The sequence below is a fragment of the Aquarana catesbeiana genome, linkage group LG07 (assembly GCF_042186555.1).
Source record: "Aquarana catesbeiana isolate 2022-GZ linkage group LG07, ASM4218655v1, whole genome shotgun sequence".
NCBI lineage: Eukaryota > Metazoa > Chordata > Amphibia > Anura > Ranidae > Aquarana > Aquarana catesbeiana.
Window position 1 is genome coordinate 305,135,994 of NC_133330.1, and position 16,604 is coordinate 305,152,597.

Here is a 16,604-nt window from a genome sequence, read left to right on the forward strand (position 1 = left end):
AAAACAAAACTGCTAAAAAAAGAGCCTACCTTTCTTATTAACACTGCCCACTGGCGGCTGACTGTGGAGTCTTTTCACTACTTTTATTTTTTCCATCCTCAGCCAAAACTGATGGCATCAGATCCCAGGGTCGCAATGTCCTCCAGTCATGTCATAATCATGAAAGATAAACAGGAATTGTGTACATACCTGGCAGGGCAGCATGTCAATATCAGTCTGATTTTAGGAACTTGGTAAAATTTTAAGAAATGTCATGGACATTGCCGTTCAGAGGGACCAGGTCATATTTTTCACTGGAATGTTCTTAAAAAAACAACATTGTAGGCATCTTATGGCCCCCATAGGCATCATACAAGAGAGCGTTGTCTGTTAATCTAAATTGTGTGTAATTGGCTGGGGACGGGATTAGAATTCCTTTTTATTGCACTCTATGGGGGAGATTTACTAAAACTAGAGAGTGCAAAATCTGGTGCAGCTGTGCATAGTAGCCAATCAGCTACCAGTTTTTTTTTGTCAATGCTTAATTGAACAAGTTGAAGTTAGAAGCTGATTGGCTACCATGCACAGCTGCACCAGATTCCGCACTGTCCGGTTTCAGTAAATCAAACCCTTTGGGTCCATTAAAGAGATTTGCCCTCACTTCCTGTCCTGCTGACAATAGTTTCACCAGACAGGAAGTGAGAAAATAACATAAACAATATATAGTGCAGCGCAACCCCTCAAAACATCAAACACACAAAGAAATTGTGATCATAAATCAAATATAATGGACAAAGTTCAATAAACATATATATATATATATATATATAGTGCTCTGAGGGCTTCACAGAACAGCTTGTATTTATACTGAGTTTAAATTACACACAGGTGGACTCTATTTACTAATTAGGTGACGTCTGAAGGCATTTGGTTCCACTAGATTTTAGCTAGGGGTATCAGAGTAAATACAAATGTACGCCACACTTTTCAGATATTTATTTGTAAAACCTTTTGAAAACCATTTATCATTTTCCTTCCACTTCACAATTATGTGACACTTTGTGTTGGTCTATCACATAAAATCCCAATAAAATACATTGGGGTTTTTGTAACATGAGAAAATGTGGAAAATGTCAAGGGGTATGAACACTTTTTCAAGGCACTGTATATAGATTACAGTTTAGTGAATCAATAAATATAATAGTCCTCTGATTGAGTCATGTGACTGGTGTTTTCACATAATAAAAACCTCCAAGTTCCTTCACCAAGCAGAGAACTGGCTGCTCACCTGCAGATCATGACCACTGAGTAAACAGTAAGGTCATAACATGCTTGTCCCCCTCGGGGGTTGATCCACTGGTGAGATCAAAGTTGCTTCTCTTAGGTATAATGTGGATATAACCATATATCCACATTATAATATGTTTACATATATAATATATATATATAGATATATATCTATATGGATCGATATATATATAGATATATATCGATATATATTTATATATATCTATATATACAGTATCTCACAAAAGTGAGTACACCCCTCACATTTGTGTAAATCTTTTCTTCTATCTTTTCATGTGACAACACTGAAGAAATGACACTTTGCTACAATGTAAAGTAGTGAGTGTACAGCTTGTATAACAGTGTAAATTTGCTGTCCCCTCAAAATAACTCAACACAAAGCCAATAATGTCTAAACTGCTGGCAACAAAAGTGAGTACACCCCTAAATGATAATGTCCAAATTGGGCCCAAAAAGTGTCAATATTTTGTGTGGCCACCATTATTTTCCAGCACTGCCTTAACCCTCTTGGGCATGGAGTTCACCAGAGCTTCACAGGTTGCCACTGGAGTCCTCTTTCACTCCTCCATGACGACATCACGGAGCTGGTAGATGTTAGAGACCTTACGCTCCTCCACCTTCTGTTTGAGGATGCCCCACAGATGTTCAATAGGGTTTAGGTCTGGAGACATGCTTGGCAAGTCCATAACTTTTACCTTCAGCTTCTTTAGCAAAGCAGGGGTCGTCTTGGAGGTGTGTTTGTGGTCTTTATCATGTTGGAATACTGCCCTGCGGTCCAGTCTCCAAAGGGAGGGGATCATGCTCTGCTTCCGTATATCATAGTACATGTTGGCATTCATGGTTCCCTCAATGAACTGTAGCTCCCCACTGCTGGCAACACTTATGCAACCCCAGACCATGACACTCCCACCACCATGGTTGACTGTAGGCAAGACACACTTGTCTTTGTACTCCTCACCTGGTCTCTGCCACACACGATTGACACCATCTGAACCAAATAAGTTTATCTTGGTCTCATCACACCACAGGACATGGTTCCAGTAATCCATGTCCTTAGTCTGCTTGTCTTCAGCAAACTGTTTGCGGGCTTTCTTGTGCATCATCTTTAGAAGAGGCTTCCTTCTGGAACGACAGCCATGCAGACTAATTTGATGCAGTGTACGGCGTATGGTCTGAGCACTGACAGGCTGACCCCCCACTGCTTAAACCTTTGCAGCAATGCTGGCAGCACTCATACATCTATTTCCCAAAGTCAACCTCTGGATATGATGCTGAGCACGTGCACTCAACTTCCTTGTTGGACCATGGCGAGGCCTGTTCTGAGTAGAACCTGTCCTGTTAAACCAACGTATGGTCTTGGCCACCGTGCTGCAGCTCAGTTTCAGGGTCTTGGCAATCTTCATATAGCCTAGGCCATCTTTATGTAGAACAACAATTCTTTTTTTCAGATCCTCAGAGAGTTCTTCGCCATGAGGTGCCATGTTGAACTTCCAGTGACCAGTATGAGAGAGTGAGAGCGATAACACCAAATTTAACATACCGGCTCCCCATTCACACCTGAGACCTTGTAACACTAACCAGTCACATGACACCGGGGAGGGAGAATGGCTAATTAGGCCCAATTTGGACATTTTCACTTAGGGGTGTACTCACTTTTGTTGCCAGCGGTTTAGACATTAATGGCTGTGTGTTGAGTTACTTTAAGGGGACAGCAAATTTACACTGTTATACAAGCTGTACACTCACTACTTTACATTGTAGCAAAGTGTCATTTCTTCAGTGTTGTCACATGAAAATATATAATAAAATATTTACATAAATGTGAGGGGTGTACTCACTTTTGTGAGATACTGTATATATATATATATATATATATATATATATATATATATATATATACACACACACACACACACACACACACATATGCAATGTTCAGCATAAATGACTACACCCCAACAAATTTGTCAGAAAACCTTTACTTTCAACATTTTCTATGGGACACTATACTACAAAATACTCCCACAAATGCGAACCTTTGATTGCAACCAAGATTAATTTGCACAAACAAAAAAGTATTTTTCCTAACGAATTCATTCAAGACCATGTTGCAAAAATTAATACATCCCAATGAAAGTCTTAGGAGCAAAGCTAGATTTTATACTTTGAGGTAACCATATTTGTTTATTACATATGCAGGCTGTGCTACCTGATTTGTAGTGTCTCACAATGCAAATCTTCCAGTCTGGGGATGGTTGAAAACAATGCATGCAAACTACATCTGCTTTGTCGAGTTTTTATTTCATTAAAAAATGGCAAATGACAGCAGTAAAATTCAGATCTTTTAAGTAACAGACAGAAAGCCTCTATAGTGTAACTAGACTATGTCAACCATAGCTATGATTAGCTACAGAAAAATTAATTTACAGCAAAAAAAACCACAGAAAAGTAAAACTGGGAAAATAACAGTAAAATAATTGAGCCATAAGAGTAGGAACCAGTTAAATGCTGTCTTGTAATGTTTGGAAAAAAGAGTTTTGCTGCCATCTTCTGGATATTTACCATACTACAATTGTTGAATTTTTATCACCCATATTTTTCTGATTAATATGACTTTAACTCTGGTTAAGTATATACTACTTATTCAAAAAAATATTCCGCAGTCATCCTCCTCCAAATGAAAAAAAAAAATTGTTACTGTGATATGACTTTCATTTAATGGGTGGCTATGTTCATTCTCCATGGTCCCACTGTGTGGAGGAACATAGCCCTAGGTGCCATAGGTGTGCGCAGCCTATTGCATTAGGGTGTGCACCCCAAAGCTCAAACACACATGCGTGTGTATATATATATATATATATATATATATATATATATATATATATATATACACACACACACAGACACATGCACTCATATAAATAAGTGTAAACAAACATTTTAAAATGCATTAAAATATGAATGGTGTCGGTGGAGTAGTGGACATATAAGGCAGTGGACGGTGTCAGTAGGGCAGTGGACGGTGTCAGTAAGACAGAGGATGGTGTCAGTCTGTAGAGCAGTGGACGTATCAGAAGAGCTGTGGATGGTGTCAGTATTTTTTTTTTTTTTTATTCATATTTTTTACAATTTAATTTTTATTTTTTACAATATTATTTTTTTTAGAATTTTTTAAGAGCCCCGTTGGGGTGCATTGGTGAAAAAGACCACTGACAGAGACGGAGGCAAGCTGGCAGCGTTGCGGGGGTGGGCTTGGGTAGCCAGGGGAATTTGCGTTGCATGGGGTGATTAGGGTGTGCCCAGGCACACCTGGCACCCCATGTGCAGGCCTATGAACATCCTCTTTTGCTCACTCCTGAGATTATGGGACTATGGGAAGTGAGGGGAAGGGAAAAAAGAGGTTCAGGAGCTCATGGGAGACATTACAAGGAGACAGAAAAACACAGTAAAAAATTATTTCCTGAAAAATTGATTACAGGGTCCATAAGTAGTGGATGTGTATGGATATTTTTTGGACAATAAGGATGTTGTTTATTACTCTTCTTCTTCTTCTTCTTCTTCTTCTTATTATTATTATTATTATTATTATTATTAGCATAGATGTAACAACTGCTATGTTGTTATAATATATAATTATTATTATTATCATTGTTGTTATTTATAAAACAAACAATATATTATTATAATTATTGTTACCTGTTTTTACCTATCCAGCCTTAAATAAAACCCCTGAGTTATATATAGAAAAGGCCCAGCTAATTATGTGAGGTATATTCCCAGCATTGTGGGCTGCATAATTAATATAACATTGACAAATATTCAAATAAGTAGTGTACATCATCTTAATTATGAAACATGAGTTATTTATAAAGAGACATAAAACTAAAGTGGTAAATGATTGAACAAGCAATGTTTACATTATTCCATTATACCTTAACTCCCTTCAAATAGTCAAATAGTAATATTTTTGTAATTTGGTCATTCCTATTATTTTTAAATCTCTTTGATTTGATTGGATGTTTGAAGTGAGCACAGGATCACAAGGCTAGGCTAAGAATCACATTTTTAATAAATTAATTTTATTAAAGATGTAATATATATTTTTTAATAAACAATCTTTTTTTATTGTTCTTTTACTTAGGGTGAGACGTGCACACGGCTTAATGAAATATTTTTTTAGATATGTATGATGATCTTACAGCATGGAAATCATGTAGCAAAAGAGAGAGAGCAAAAGAGAAGAAAAGAAGCTGGTTTACCAAATAAGTTCTTCCAATCACATGAAAAGCAAATGCAAATATTTCCTATATTTTTTTCAGTAAAGATTTTCAGCTTCTTTAGTAAATCAAATTGAAATTAAAATTGCCCCTTCTCCGCTCTCTGAAAGTGCTATTAAACCAATAAATAATAAATAACATACTAATATTGCTGCTGCTTCAATACAAAACCCCTAATGCCGCGTACACACGGTCGGACTTTTCGTCTACAAAAGTCCGACAGCCTGTCCGACAGACTTCCGGCGGACTTCCGGCGGACTTTCGGCGGACTTGCAGCAGACTTTCTAACGAACGGACTTGCCTACACACGACCACACAAAAGTCCGACGGATTCGTACGTGATGACGTACACCGGACTAAAATAAGGAAGTTCATAGCCAGTAGCCAATAGCTGCCCTAGCATGGGTTTTTGTCCGTCGGACTAGCACACAGACGAGTGGATTTCGGGGTCCGTCGTAGTTACGACGTAAAGATTTGAAGCATGTTTCAAATCTAAAGTCCGTCGGATTTGAGGCTGAAAAAGTCTGCTGAAAGTCCGGAGAAGCCCACACACGATCGGATTACCAGCCAGCTTTAGTCCGTCGGCGTCCGTTGGACTTTTGTAGACGAAAAGTCCGACCGTGTGTACGCGGCATAAGATATTATTACAAGTAGAAATATCTACTATGCAGTGCTGTGAAAAACTATCACCTGTACACCTTGCAATATATATTAAAACAATCAATATTGATGTACAATAAAACATTTACCAAAAAAATTACAAACCTGCTCCAGTGCTTATAAATGTGCAACAATAAAGATTGCAAAAGTTCTCATAATTTGTAAATATCTAACCGTTCAATTGATAAAAGTAAATTCAAATAAAAACGTAATATCTCAAAAAGTGCTCCTTATGAGAAAGTCATATATTTTCAACAATTGCTGTTGAACATACACCGAGGTATCATCACCTCCAATTACCAATCAAAATATGTTAAAAATCCATTCAATTTAAGAGTACATAAAATCCACTTACAAAAATTAAAAACATGTCAAACAATACAGGCATTCCTTTTTATCATAATTATCTCCAGACAACAACTCTGATGTTTCGCCTATTGTGGCTTCTTCAGAGAGAATAGTTGGCTACCAGCAGCAAACACTATTATTATTATTATTATTATTATTATAATACAGGATTTATATAGCGCCAACAGTTTGCGCAGCGCTTTACAACATGGGGGCAGACAGTACAGTTACAATACAATTCAATACAGGAGGAATCAGAGGGCCCTGCTCGTTAGAGCTTACAATCTAGGAACTGTATTGACGAAACATAAAAAACATCTTCAGTGAAAGCTTACAAACATCACCTTGTGTCATGAAAACCGTAATAAGGTAATTTATGGACTGGTTCACCCTATGTGATAAACGAGGAAATTATAAAGAGGCGATTTATGATATACACTTGCACTATAAATATGCAGAAGTCCTTCTGGATCGCATCCAATTAAACTGGGAAATGGTCACCCGGCAGTCCCTTGGCACACTGCATGAGGGCCTCAAGGCTACCCAAAAGGAATCTATAATCAAAAGAAAATCTATTGAGAAAGTTCCTTTATAGATGAAACGCGTAGGGGCGTGTCCAAACGTGAGCATGGACAGACTGGCATTCTGGGATCTCTGGCTGTGAGGGTGGTATAGAGTGGCTGCTTGCTGGATTTAGATGCAGTGCGGGGATTGAGACACAGCGGTTATGCTAATGCGATACAAGCTTATGTTTTTTGTGAGTAGTGTGATTTTTTTTTTAAATAATGCTATATGATTTAACACAGTTACATTATTGGTCTGTATTTTTTCTTTCAGGTATATACCATCTGTGTGCAGTTACTGAAGGTATTGAGAGCCTATTCTAAGTTGGCAGATGATCACCAAGACAATTTATTTGCTTTAAATGCCAATCTGTAATAGAAAGGCATGGTAATTTGGTGAGTTAACCTTTGGATGGGTGTGTGTCACAAGGCACGGATTGAGCACTTGTTTGGAATGAAGACACAGCACTAAGAGCACTTTTTTGGGAAAATACGTTTTTATTTGAATGGACTTTCAATAGTATGCGTGCACATTTATAAGCACTGGATCCCTTTTTGGTATATGTTTACATATTATATATTAATATTGATTGTTTTAATATTAATTGCAGGGTGTACAGGTAATAGTTTTTCACAGCGCTGAATAGTAGATATTTGCTTTTTTCTCTTATGTAAATCAGCCTGAAAGAGAGAGGGTCAAACAATTTTACAGAAACATATGAAAAATTTGTAAAAAAAAAAAAAAAAAAGAAACAAAATTGTGGGTAATTTCTGGATCGTAACATTGTCACATATGGGGCACTAGCTCAGTTTTATAGAGCTGAGTCGATTTGATAATTTTAGAGATGGCTAAAACAAATTATATAAATCTTACAGGGCTCTTTTGGTTAAGAGGAGTAATGCCCCATACACACGATCAGAATTTCCGTCAGAAAAAACTTGGATGTTTTTTCCGACGGAATTCCGCTCAAGCTTGCCTTGCATACACACGGTCACACAAAAGTTCTCTGAACTTTCGACCATCAAGAACGCGGTGACGTACAACACTACGACGAGCCGAGAAAATGAAGTTCAATGCTTCCGAGCATGCGTCGAATTGTTTCCGAGCATGTGTGATTTTTAAGCTACAACTAAGGCTATTGCCGAAACGCATCAGATTTATTGTTTTATTGTCACTCTGATGTACCAATAAACGACACTTCAAGGATTACAGTTTTGCCGGCTCTCCTTATTACTCACGTGTGATTTTTAGCGCGTCCGAATTGCATACAGATCAACGCATTTCCGGATAGGAAATTTTTCCAACTGAAAAATAGAGAACCTGCTCTCAGTCTTTTGCTGGCTGGAATTCTGCCAGCAAAAGTCCAATGGAGCATACACACGGTCGGAATTTCTGACCAAAAGCTCACATCCGACTTATGCTGGCAGAATTTCTGATCGTGTTTATGGGGCACTAGTTATATTCTGGGCAGTAGGTGATGTGATTTTCTTTATCCATCAAAAACAAGTTCTGCAAAAAAAAGGATTTTAGCTTGCACTTGTTATTTTAGCCTTTTTTTAATCAAATATTTGCAGGGGAAATCTTAAATTGGCTCACTTTGTAAATGTTGGATTTTTGTTTTGTAAGCAATTTTTCATGTTTTTTTTCAACTTTTATAAATAGATATTTATTAATTATTATCATTATTATTATTTATAATAATAAGAACAGTAGCATGCATGAAAACACATTCCAAGGGTCTGTTTGTCCTCTTGTTTCAAGGCTTTTTGATGGGTATTACCAAATTGGTTCTGGATGACACTGGGTGATTTCTTTTAATATCTGAGAGGGGCTTTTCTTGGTTGCTGGTGCAACGAAGGAGATCTCCACTTGGATGATACCCAAGTCCTGACATAATGTTAACTTCTGCTGAAGAAGTTGACTTTGGGGTTGATTTACTAAAACTGGAGAGTGTAAATCTGGTGCAGCTCTGCATAGAAACCAGCTTCTAGGTTTTTTTTTTTCCTCAAAGCCTAATTGAACAATCTGAAGTTAGAAACTGATTGGCTGCCAATGCACAGCTGCACCAGATTTTGCACTCCAGTTTTAGTAAATCAACCCCTATGCTATGAAAAGCAGCAGAAATTTCAAACAGCACTAATCACTAAAGCACTAAACAGCACTAATAAACTACAACAGTTTGGAAAACCTATGTGACTCTTACAGAATGCTGATAGTTGAATATTGACAATATGTAATATCAGAAGGAAGGATCTTTTCGCACTCCGCAACCGAGTTGACTTTTTTATGCTTTTAACAATTTTCTTGAATGCAATTTAACAATAATACATAGTTTTATGATATAATAATTGACTAGATCAATTTGTACAAGTAAGATAATAATAAAATTCCCATTCTCATGGTATGAGAAAAATGCAAGCCAGAATTATTGGTTATATTAATAATTATAGATTATGCAACAGAGTTAAATAAATCATTTAGTCAGTCTGTCTTTGTATTCAATTTGTTTTGGCTGAATCATTCACATTTCTTATCAGCAAGATTAGATCTGGTCTATTCTGTCATTGTGACCACAAACAAAGTTATCCTGACCTACCCAATTATTTACCATTCTTACTAAATTACAATTAGGTCAATTGTACAAGATATATTTAAAATAAAAATGGAATTTATAAATTCCATGTAATATGTTAAATGGCCCAAGGGATGTGTTAGACATATTGCATTTTAAAGTTTTGATTTTCTTTCTATAAACAAAATAGCTGTTTTGCAAAAAAAAAACAATTTGGAAAGGTTGGTTGCAGATTAATAATTTACTAGTGATGGCAGTTTCCAAAATGACGTATTCAGGAAAATGCCACTATAAATACTGTGGGCAGTCCTCAGTCAGATATTCACCATCATCATGAGGGGAATCATCCTAGCACTACTGCTCGCACTAGCGAGTGAGTAGCCTTGCCATATTATAACATTTTTATTATTACTTTAACAATATTATTATTTTCTTTACAATTAGAGATCTTTTTATTTAGCATTTACTTATAATTATTGTTTTATTGTGTCACATATCATTTTATTTAGCAGTTTTTTATTTTTATTTAAATTAAATATTTTTTCATTATAATTTAGAATACTTACAAATGTATTGAATTCCTATTTGTTGCCTTTTTTGTTAAATTTAATGTGATGCGTAGCCACATTTAAAGCATTATTATATGGATAATGTTTTTTAAAGTACTAACGTTATTATATTTATGTCTCTTTACTACAGGTAGTGAGTCACAAAAAGGTACGTGCATTAAGTAATAATAATAAGTAGTGCCACTTGTACCTAAAAAAACAAACTGGAACAGCTATGTACCTGGCCTATGGCTAAAGATCTAATTTATCTGTTCCCAGGCTTATTTTTTGTGTGTAAAGAAACATTTGTTATTTGTTTCTCTAATGCACCATAGGATTGCCCTTTTCCTTCTGTGATATGAGATAATGAAAGGAAGAACATGGCTAGTTGATAAGTGAAACAAGAATAATCTTCCTGAACGCTTTTAAATTATAGATCCACTATGGTCCTCTACGTGTTGTGTTACCATAATTCCCAGCATGCATTGAAAGCCCACAGTTTGGCTTAAAAAAATCGATGCAAAACATTTTACTTATTTTTGGATCGTGTCGGGGAAGGGTTAGAACCCTGTTTATTTTTCACTATGCCTACTGGGGAAAGGTCCTATTACTTCCTGTCCGGAATAGTGTATATTTTCCTTTATTTCCTGTCCCTGTGATGCTCATACAGGACATAGGGGGATACAGGTGTCAACAGGAAAGGAAGGCACCTGAGATTGCAGGTCTAAATACATAGCATATGTTGCTGACTGCAGATCCCAATCTGATTGATATTGATTCAAAATTGTAAAGTATCTCCACTGAGGGCCACTAGCCCACCATATCTTACTATTATCAGCCCAGAGGGGAAATCATCCACTATCCCCTGCCCAGTCTTTGTACAATTTTCATACAGCATATATCAATAGCTGAGTTGCAATGTATAGTCTTGCACTGTAGGTTGACTGTAAAATTGCATCTTTTTCTGCATGGGGAGACAAGATATGAACGGGGAGCTATCAGCTGTGAAAGCATAACTTTGCTTGGAAATCCCTTTAAGGTGTCAATGAAAAATATTTTCTCATTACTGTAAACTTATAACTATCTAATTAATATTTCTATATTGTTTGCAGCACAAGTCTTAAATCCCTCCAAGACCTATCTTTACGTCTATGAAGGAGTTCTTCTAAATGGTCTTCCAGAAAATGGATTTACCAGAGCTGGTCTGAAGATAAACTTATGGATTCGGATCGGTAGCATTGGTCAAAATATGTTCCTTGCTGAGGTATAAATGGAGTCCAGAGCACATTTTTGTTTTCTGATCCCTTATTTAAACGTATGATGATGGGGAAAAAAGAATTGAGTTAAAAGATTTTCCTCCCTGTCCTACCTCCTGGCCATGACCAAGTGTAACTTCTTTTAGGCAAGGTAAGGAGATAATGGAAATTGTGTTTCCAGCAGAAACAATCTAAGAAATAATCAGCTTTTTCAACATTTCTACCTGTTTTACTTCTTTCACACGATTCAGATTCTTGAAGTGTCAGTGCAAATGAGAAACCTTTGCTCTATGCAGATATAAAAGACACAAACTAATGCAGCCAATCCCTCCTGATTGGCTGAGAAAGCAGTGAAGTGCCATTGGCTCCCGCTGCTTTCAAAGTCAGTGAGCCAATAAGGAGAAAGAGCGGGTCGGGACGTCTAAATGGACACAGGAAGCTGCAGCTCAGCTCGGGTGCCCCCATAGCAAGCTGCTTGCTGTGGGGGCACTCAATGGGAGGGAGGGGTCAGGAGCACTGAAGACGGACCTGAGAAGAGGAGGATCGGGCTGCTCAGTGCAAAACCACTACACAGAGCAGGTAAGTATAATATATAAAACGAGACTTTAGTATCACTTTAAATGCAACAGTGTTAGTACCTGAATTTGACCTGATATCAGTCTCTTGCAGTCCCTGTGCAGCAGGACTGGAGTGTGAGATGAAAAAGTAGCACAAGGAACCATTTAGTCCATGTGCTAACAATAAGAATAGCTAAGACAGTGTGAATACAACTGCAGTCCTTTAATGGAATTGGTAATCATATACAGCTATGACTAGTACAAGGACTTTTTGCTGTCCTACACTGGTTAATACCTGAAAAAACATTATTTCTAACTTCTTTTTGCTTTTTCTTCACCAGGCTTATAACGTTGACGTGAAGGAATATCATGGAATATGGCCCAGACAGCCTTTCACCCGATCCTCCACACTGACCGAAACCATTGCAAAGGAGTTCAAGAGTCCTTTCAAGTTTGAATACGCCCATGGTATAGTTGGAAACATCTTTGCTGGAGAACAGGTGTCAACTGTTGCGCTCAACCTCATTAGAGGCATCCTCAATATGTTGAACCTTGAAATCAGGAGATCAGAGAGTGTTTATGACTTGGAAGAGGTTAGTACGGAAACTTTTATCAATGATTACTGTAGTTATGGGGCAAAACCAAATGACGCTAAAGCAAATAATGTTACATATTCTTCATAAATATATCAAAAGATGTAAAAGTAGTGTGGAAAGGTATAGTTCTTGCTTGGCAACTTTGAAGGTTTTGGTACATTTTAGAAAAGTTGTGACGGATGATATGAAAGTATATAATGGAAACATCTAAAGGTCAGTCCACCCAAGAATGATGTTTCAGTTTTTGTTGGATGGTTTTATAGTTTTACCACCTGACATTCATTAGATCTCTTGGGAGAATGGGGGGGGGGGAGCTCTTGTTGAAATATTGATTTCCTAAGTCTACACCCCTGCTGTGGCTGTATTGAGAGGTTCCCACACTTTTAGATTTGTATCTATTTTATACTATAGAGCACCCTTTTTCAAACAGGGGTCAATGGGACATTTGTTTTTTTTTCATAGGTTGCTAGAGGATCTTTTATCAATGAAAATATTGTAAGCTACCAATGTTGCCAATTAATTTAATAGTGTATTCTTTCTAATGATCACCAGTTTTGGGACCTTCTTCCCACTGATCACCAATGTAAGGAAAATTCTTTCCACTGATCATCATTGTAAAGAGCATTCTTTTCACTTATGCTGACGACTAGTGTAAGGGGCTAATTTTCCATCGACCACTAATTTTCACTGCATTTTTTCTTGCCATTATTATTTTAAAAAAAAAATATTTTGTCATATAGAACAGCCCATTCCTTATTGTTTTATTTATTCTTATATCTACAACCTACTGTTCAAACGAATGTCTCGTGAGTTGTAGATATAATAATTATTAGAAGGGGTTCCCTGAAACCTGAAAGTTCTTTCAATGGTTCCACCATATTAAAAGAGTTGAGACAGGCTGGTATAGACAATGTAACAGGAGGAGCTGGAACACATAAAACACAGTGGAAGCATCCAAAACTTCCAGATGGACAGGTAAAGCATTAGGAATTATGGTAGGAACATCTTGCCATTTGAGTGTCCACAAAATAAAGAGTTCAGGGGCTACCTACAGCCCACCAGACTCTATATATACCTAAGAAGTTTTGTTAACAGATTGGAAAACATCGTAAATAAATATACAGAGTAGACAATAGCTTTTTTATGACTGTTGGGTAGGGTGTCTTCTCTAGTCTGCCATGCTTGATGGTTATTCTAACTTCATGCCGAAATGCAAGATGTATCAAGAGTTAAGATTCCCGCCTTGCCCTGTGACAACAGCAACCTCCTTTTAGCATAATAAAATAGAGAAAACAGGACAGGGATGCAGAACACAAACAAATTATAATTTACAAAGTCAGTTGATGAAAGAAAGTTAACATCTGACAACACTATTTCCTACTCTTTTAGGAATCCATTGTTGGAAAGTGCCTGACCAGGTATGTGGTCCGTCAGGTTGAGAATAAACCAAACGCTGCCATCATTATTAAATCCAGAGATCTTGACAGATGTGAGGATCGGTTAGTACACAGAATTGGAATGCCGTTCGCGGAGCCCTGCAGAGCATGTCAGCAGGTATGATGAACTTTAGCTCATGTTAGCAAAACAGGGCTTTTTTGCCATTTCACAGTTTAGTGCAAGTAAAACAAATGTAAAAGTAATATGTCTTACTTTATATGTTTTATGTCTCAAGGAACTGGATAAATCTTTAGCTAAAGGGATGTCTGAGGGAAGCTGACATTGGGGTCAATTGAATGTCCCAGTCATACCTGCCATATATTTAATATCTCAGTTATAATACCTCCCCCACCTGTTCTTTTTTGGCCAATCAGCCTGGGTTATAGTAAATTGTGGGAAAGTTTTTGTCTCTCTGGTCGGTCCTATCAGGTTTTGGAGGAGGTAAGGATAAAACTTAATATTCACTGGTCTTTCCCTTTTGCTTTTCTCTCTTCAGAAATCCAGACACTTGCGCAGACTGCAGACGTTCACCTATAAACTCGTATTCAAGGATAATGATGCAACCATTGATGAAATCCGTGCCAGGGAACAAACCCAGTTTGCCCCATTTTTTGAACTTTATGGATCTGCATTAACTGAAGTCAGGTAGAGTATTTACAGTTTTGCAGAAGGAGTATCAGTCTACCACATACTTATGCTATAAAGGTTTTATTTTAATTAAGTTATAGTTGAACTCTAGGCAGATATAAAAGACACAAACTAATGCAGCTCTGTAATCATGAATACATAATCCAGGGCTCAGGATCACCTGGGCTCAGAGGAAGTGCACTGGATAATGCTGGCTATCAAACTGAAGGCATGTAGCAGTAGAAAAAAGTACTACAGGGGAAATCCCTGGATTAAAGCTGAAAATTACAGCCAAAAACTGTTTTTGTTATTTTTTTCATCTTAATGGGCTATTCGTTTTTATCTTGTTATTTTTGCCTCAATTTGTGCTTTAAAGGAGGTCTTCTTTAGATTTCCAAAGCTTAAGCTGAGCTCTGCCCACGTAGCAGAGTTATGTTCTGCTTTTACAGAAATCAGCTAATGATCAATATTCACCCTGTTTGTTATTAGCCCAAAAGTAATAAACCTTTAAATGGGCATTATTCCTAAATAAAAGAATATCCATATAAAGAAGCTATTCATTTACAATTATTTATGTCAGGATGGAGAAATCTTGAGCATCTGTCAGATATTCATGGCTGAGTTTCCATTCTATCCCCTAATAATATAATAATTTTTGCTGTCTGTGCCCTCCGTTTGGAGATTTCTTTTGTGTCACCAAGATAGGAAGTAAAGAAAATCTCTATAAACTCCTAAAAACATTCTTCTTTCTAGTATTGTCAGAAAACATTTGTGTTGCTGCCTGTGTCTACATTAAAGAATACCTGTGGACAAGCAATTGACATTCATGTTTTTGCATATCCTCAAAAAGCATTAAAACAGCTTTAAAACAAGCCATCACTGACTTCTATAGCTACTTTTAATGTGAACAAACTGACTCTCAAAAATTGTCAAATATGACAACTAAGACTCCATACACACTATACAACTTTTGTTGTCTGATTTCCTTTAGATTTACCAAAACCATGTAGTGCAAGGGCCTGCCTGATTTCATAGAAATTGAAACTCTTAAGGTCTGACCTCATATTATATGGTTTTGGTAAATCTGAAGGAAAAAATCTACAGAAAATTGTATAGTGTGTATCCAGCTTAAAACTCTAACGTTCCAACAGATTAGAATCAATTGTTGTGTGTCTCTAAGAGGGCTGGTGGGCTGCTAAAATTATGGTGCATTTCAAAGTAGCAAGAAAAAAATAGGATTTCAGTGCCTCTATTACAAACTTAAAGGGGTTGTAAAGGTAATTTTTTTCTTTTTTTTTAAATAACAAACATGTCCTAATTATCCTTCACTGTGCAGCTCGTTCTGCACAGAGTGGCCCCGAACCTGCTCTTCTGGGGTCCCTCGGCGGCTGTTTCAGCTCCTCCCCGCAAGAACTAACCACCTTAATGCGAGCTCCCTCGCATGGTGGTTAGTTATTGCGGGCGCGCTCCTGTGATACAGCCGGCGGCTATAGCCGCTCACTGTATCACTCGGCCCCGCCCCCCGGCGCGCCACATCATTGGATGTGTTTGACAGCAGCGTGAGCCAATGGCTGCGCTGCTTTCAATCCATCCACTGTAGCCAATCAGCGACCAGGCTGAGCTGCAATAGAGATGACGGGAGCGAGCGGCTGAGTTTCAAGGTGTCAGGTAAGTAAAACGGGGGGGCTGGGGGAGGCGGTATTGTCAAAAGTTTTTTCACCTTAATGCATATAATGCATTAAGGTGAAAAAATTTTTACCTTTACAACCCCTTTAAAGATTAAAGAATTTCTCCACAATGCCTATAGCTACAGATGTGAATGGAGGTGTGTTTTAAAGTGCTTTTACTGCTTGTTCCAAAAATGTATATACTTTA

General features: G+C 37.4%; 1 protein-coding gene across 1 annotated transcript in view; it reads left to right on the plus strand.

Moving 5' to 3' along the window:
* The first annotated feature begins 9,946 nt into the window (after positions 1 to 9,946).
* Positions 9,947 to 16,604, plus strand: part of LOC141103727 (vitellogenin-A2-like) — a 68,172-nt gene continuing 61,514 nt past the window's right edge. The window contains exons 1-6 of the mRNA XM_073593635.1: positions 9,947 to 10,081; positions 10,408 to 10,425; positions 11,369 to 11,520; positions 12,411 to 12,662; positions 14,055 to 14,219; positions 14,599 to 14,747. Coding sequence (XP_073449736.1) covers positions 10,042 to 10,081; positions 10,408 to 10,425; positions 11,369 to 11,520; positions 12,411 to 12,662; positions 14,055 to 14,219; positions 14,599 to 14,747 — 776 coding nt within the window. The 5' untranslated portion in view covers positions 9,947 to 10,041. The remainder of the gene's footprint in view (positions 10,082 to 10,407; positions 10,426 to 11,368; positions 11,521 to 12,410; positions 12,663 to 14,054; positions 14,220 to 14,598; positions 14,748 to 16,604) is intronic.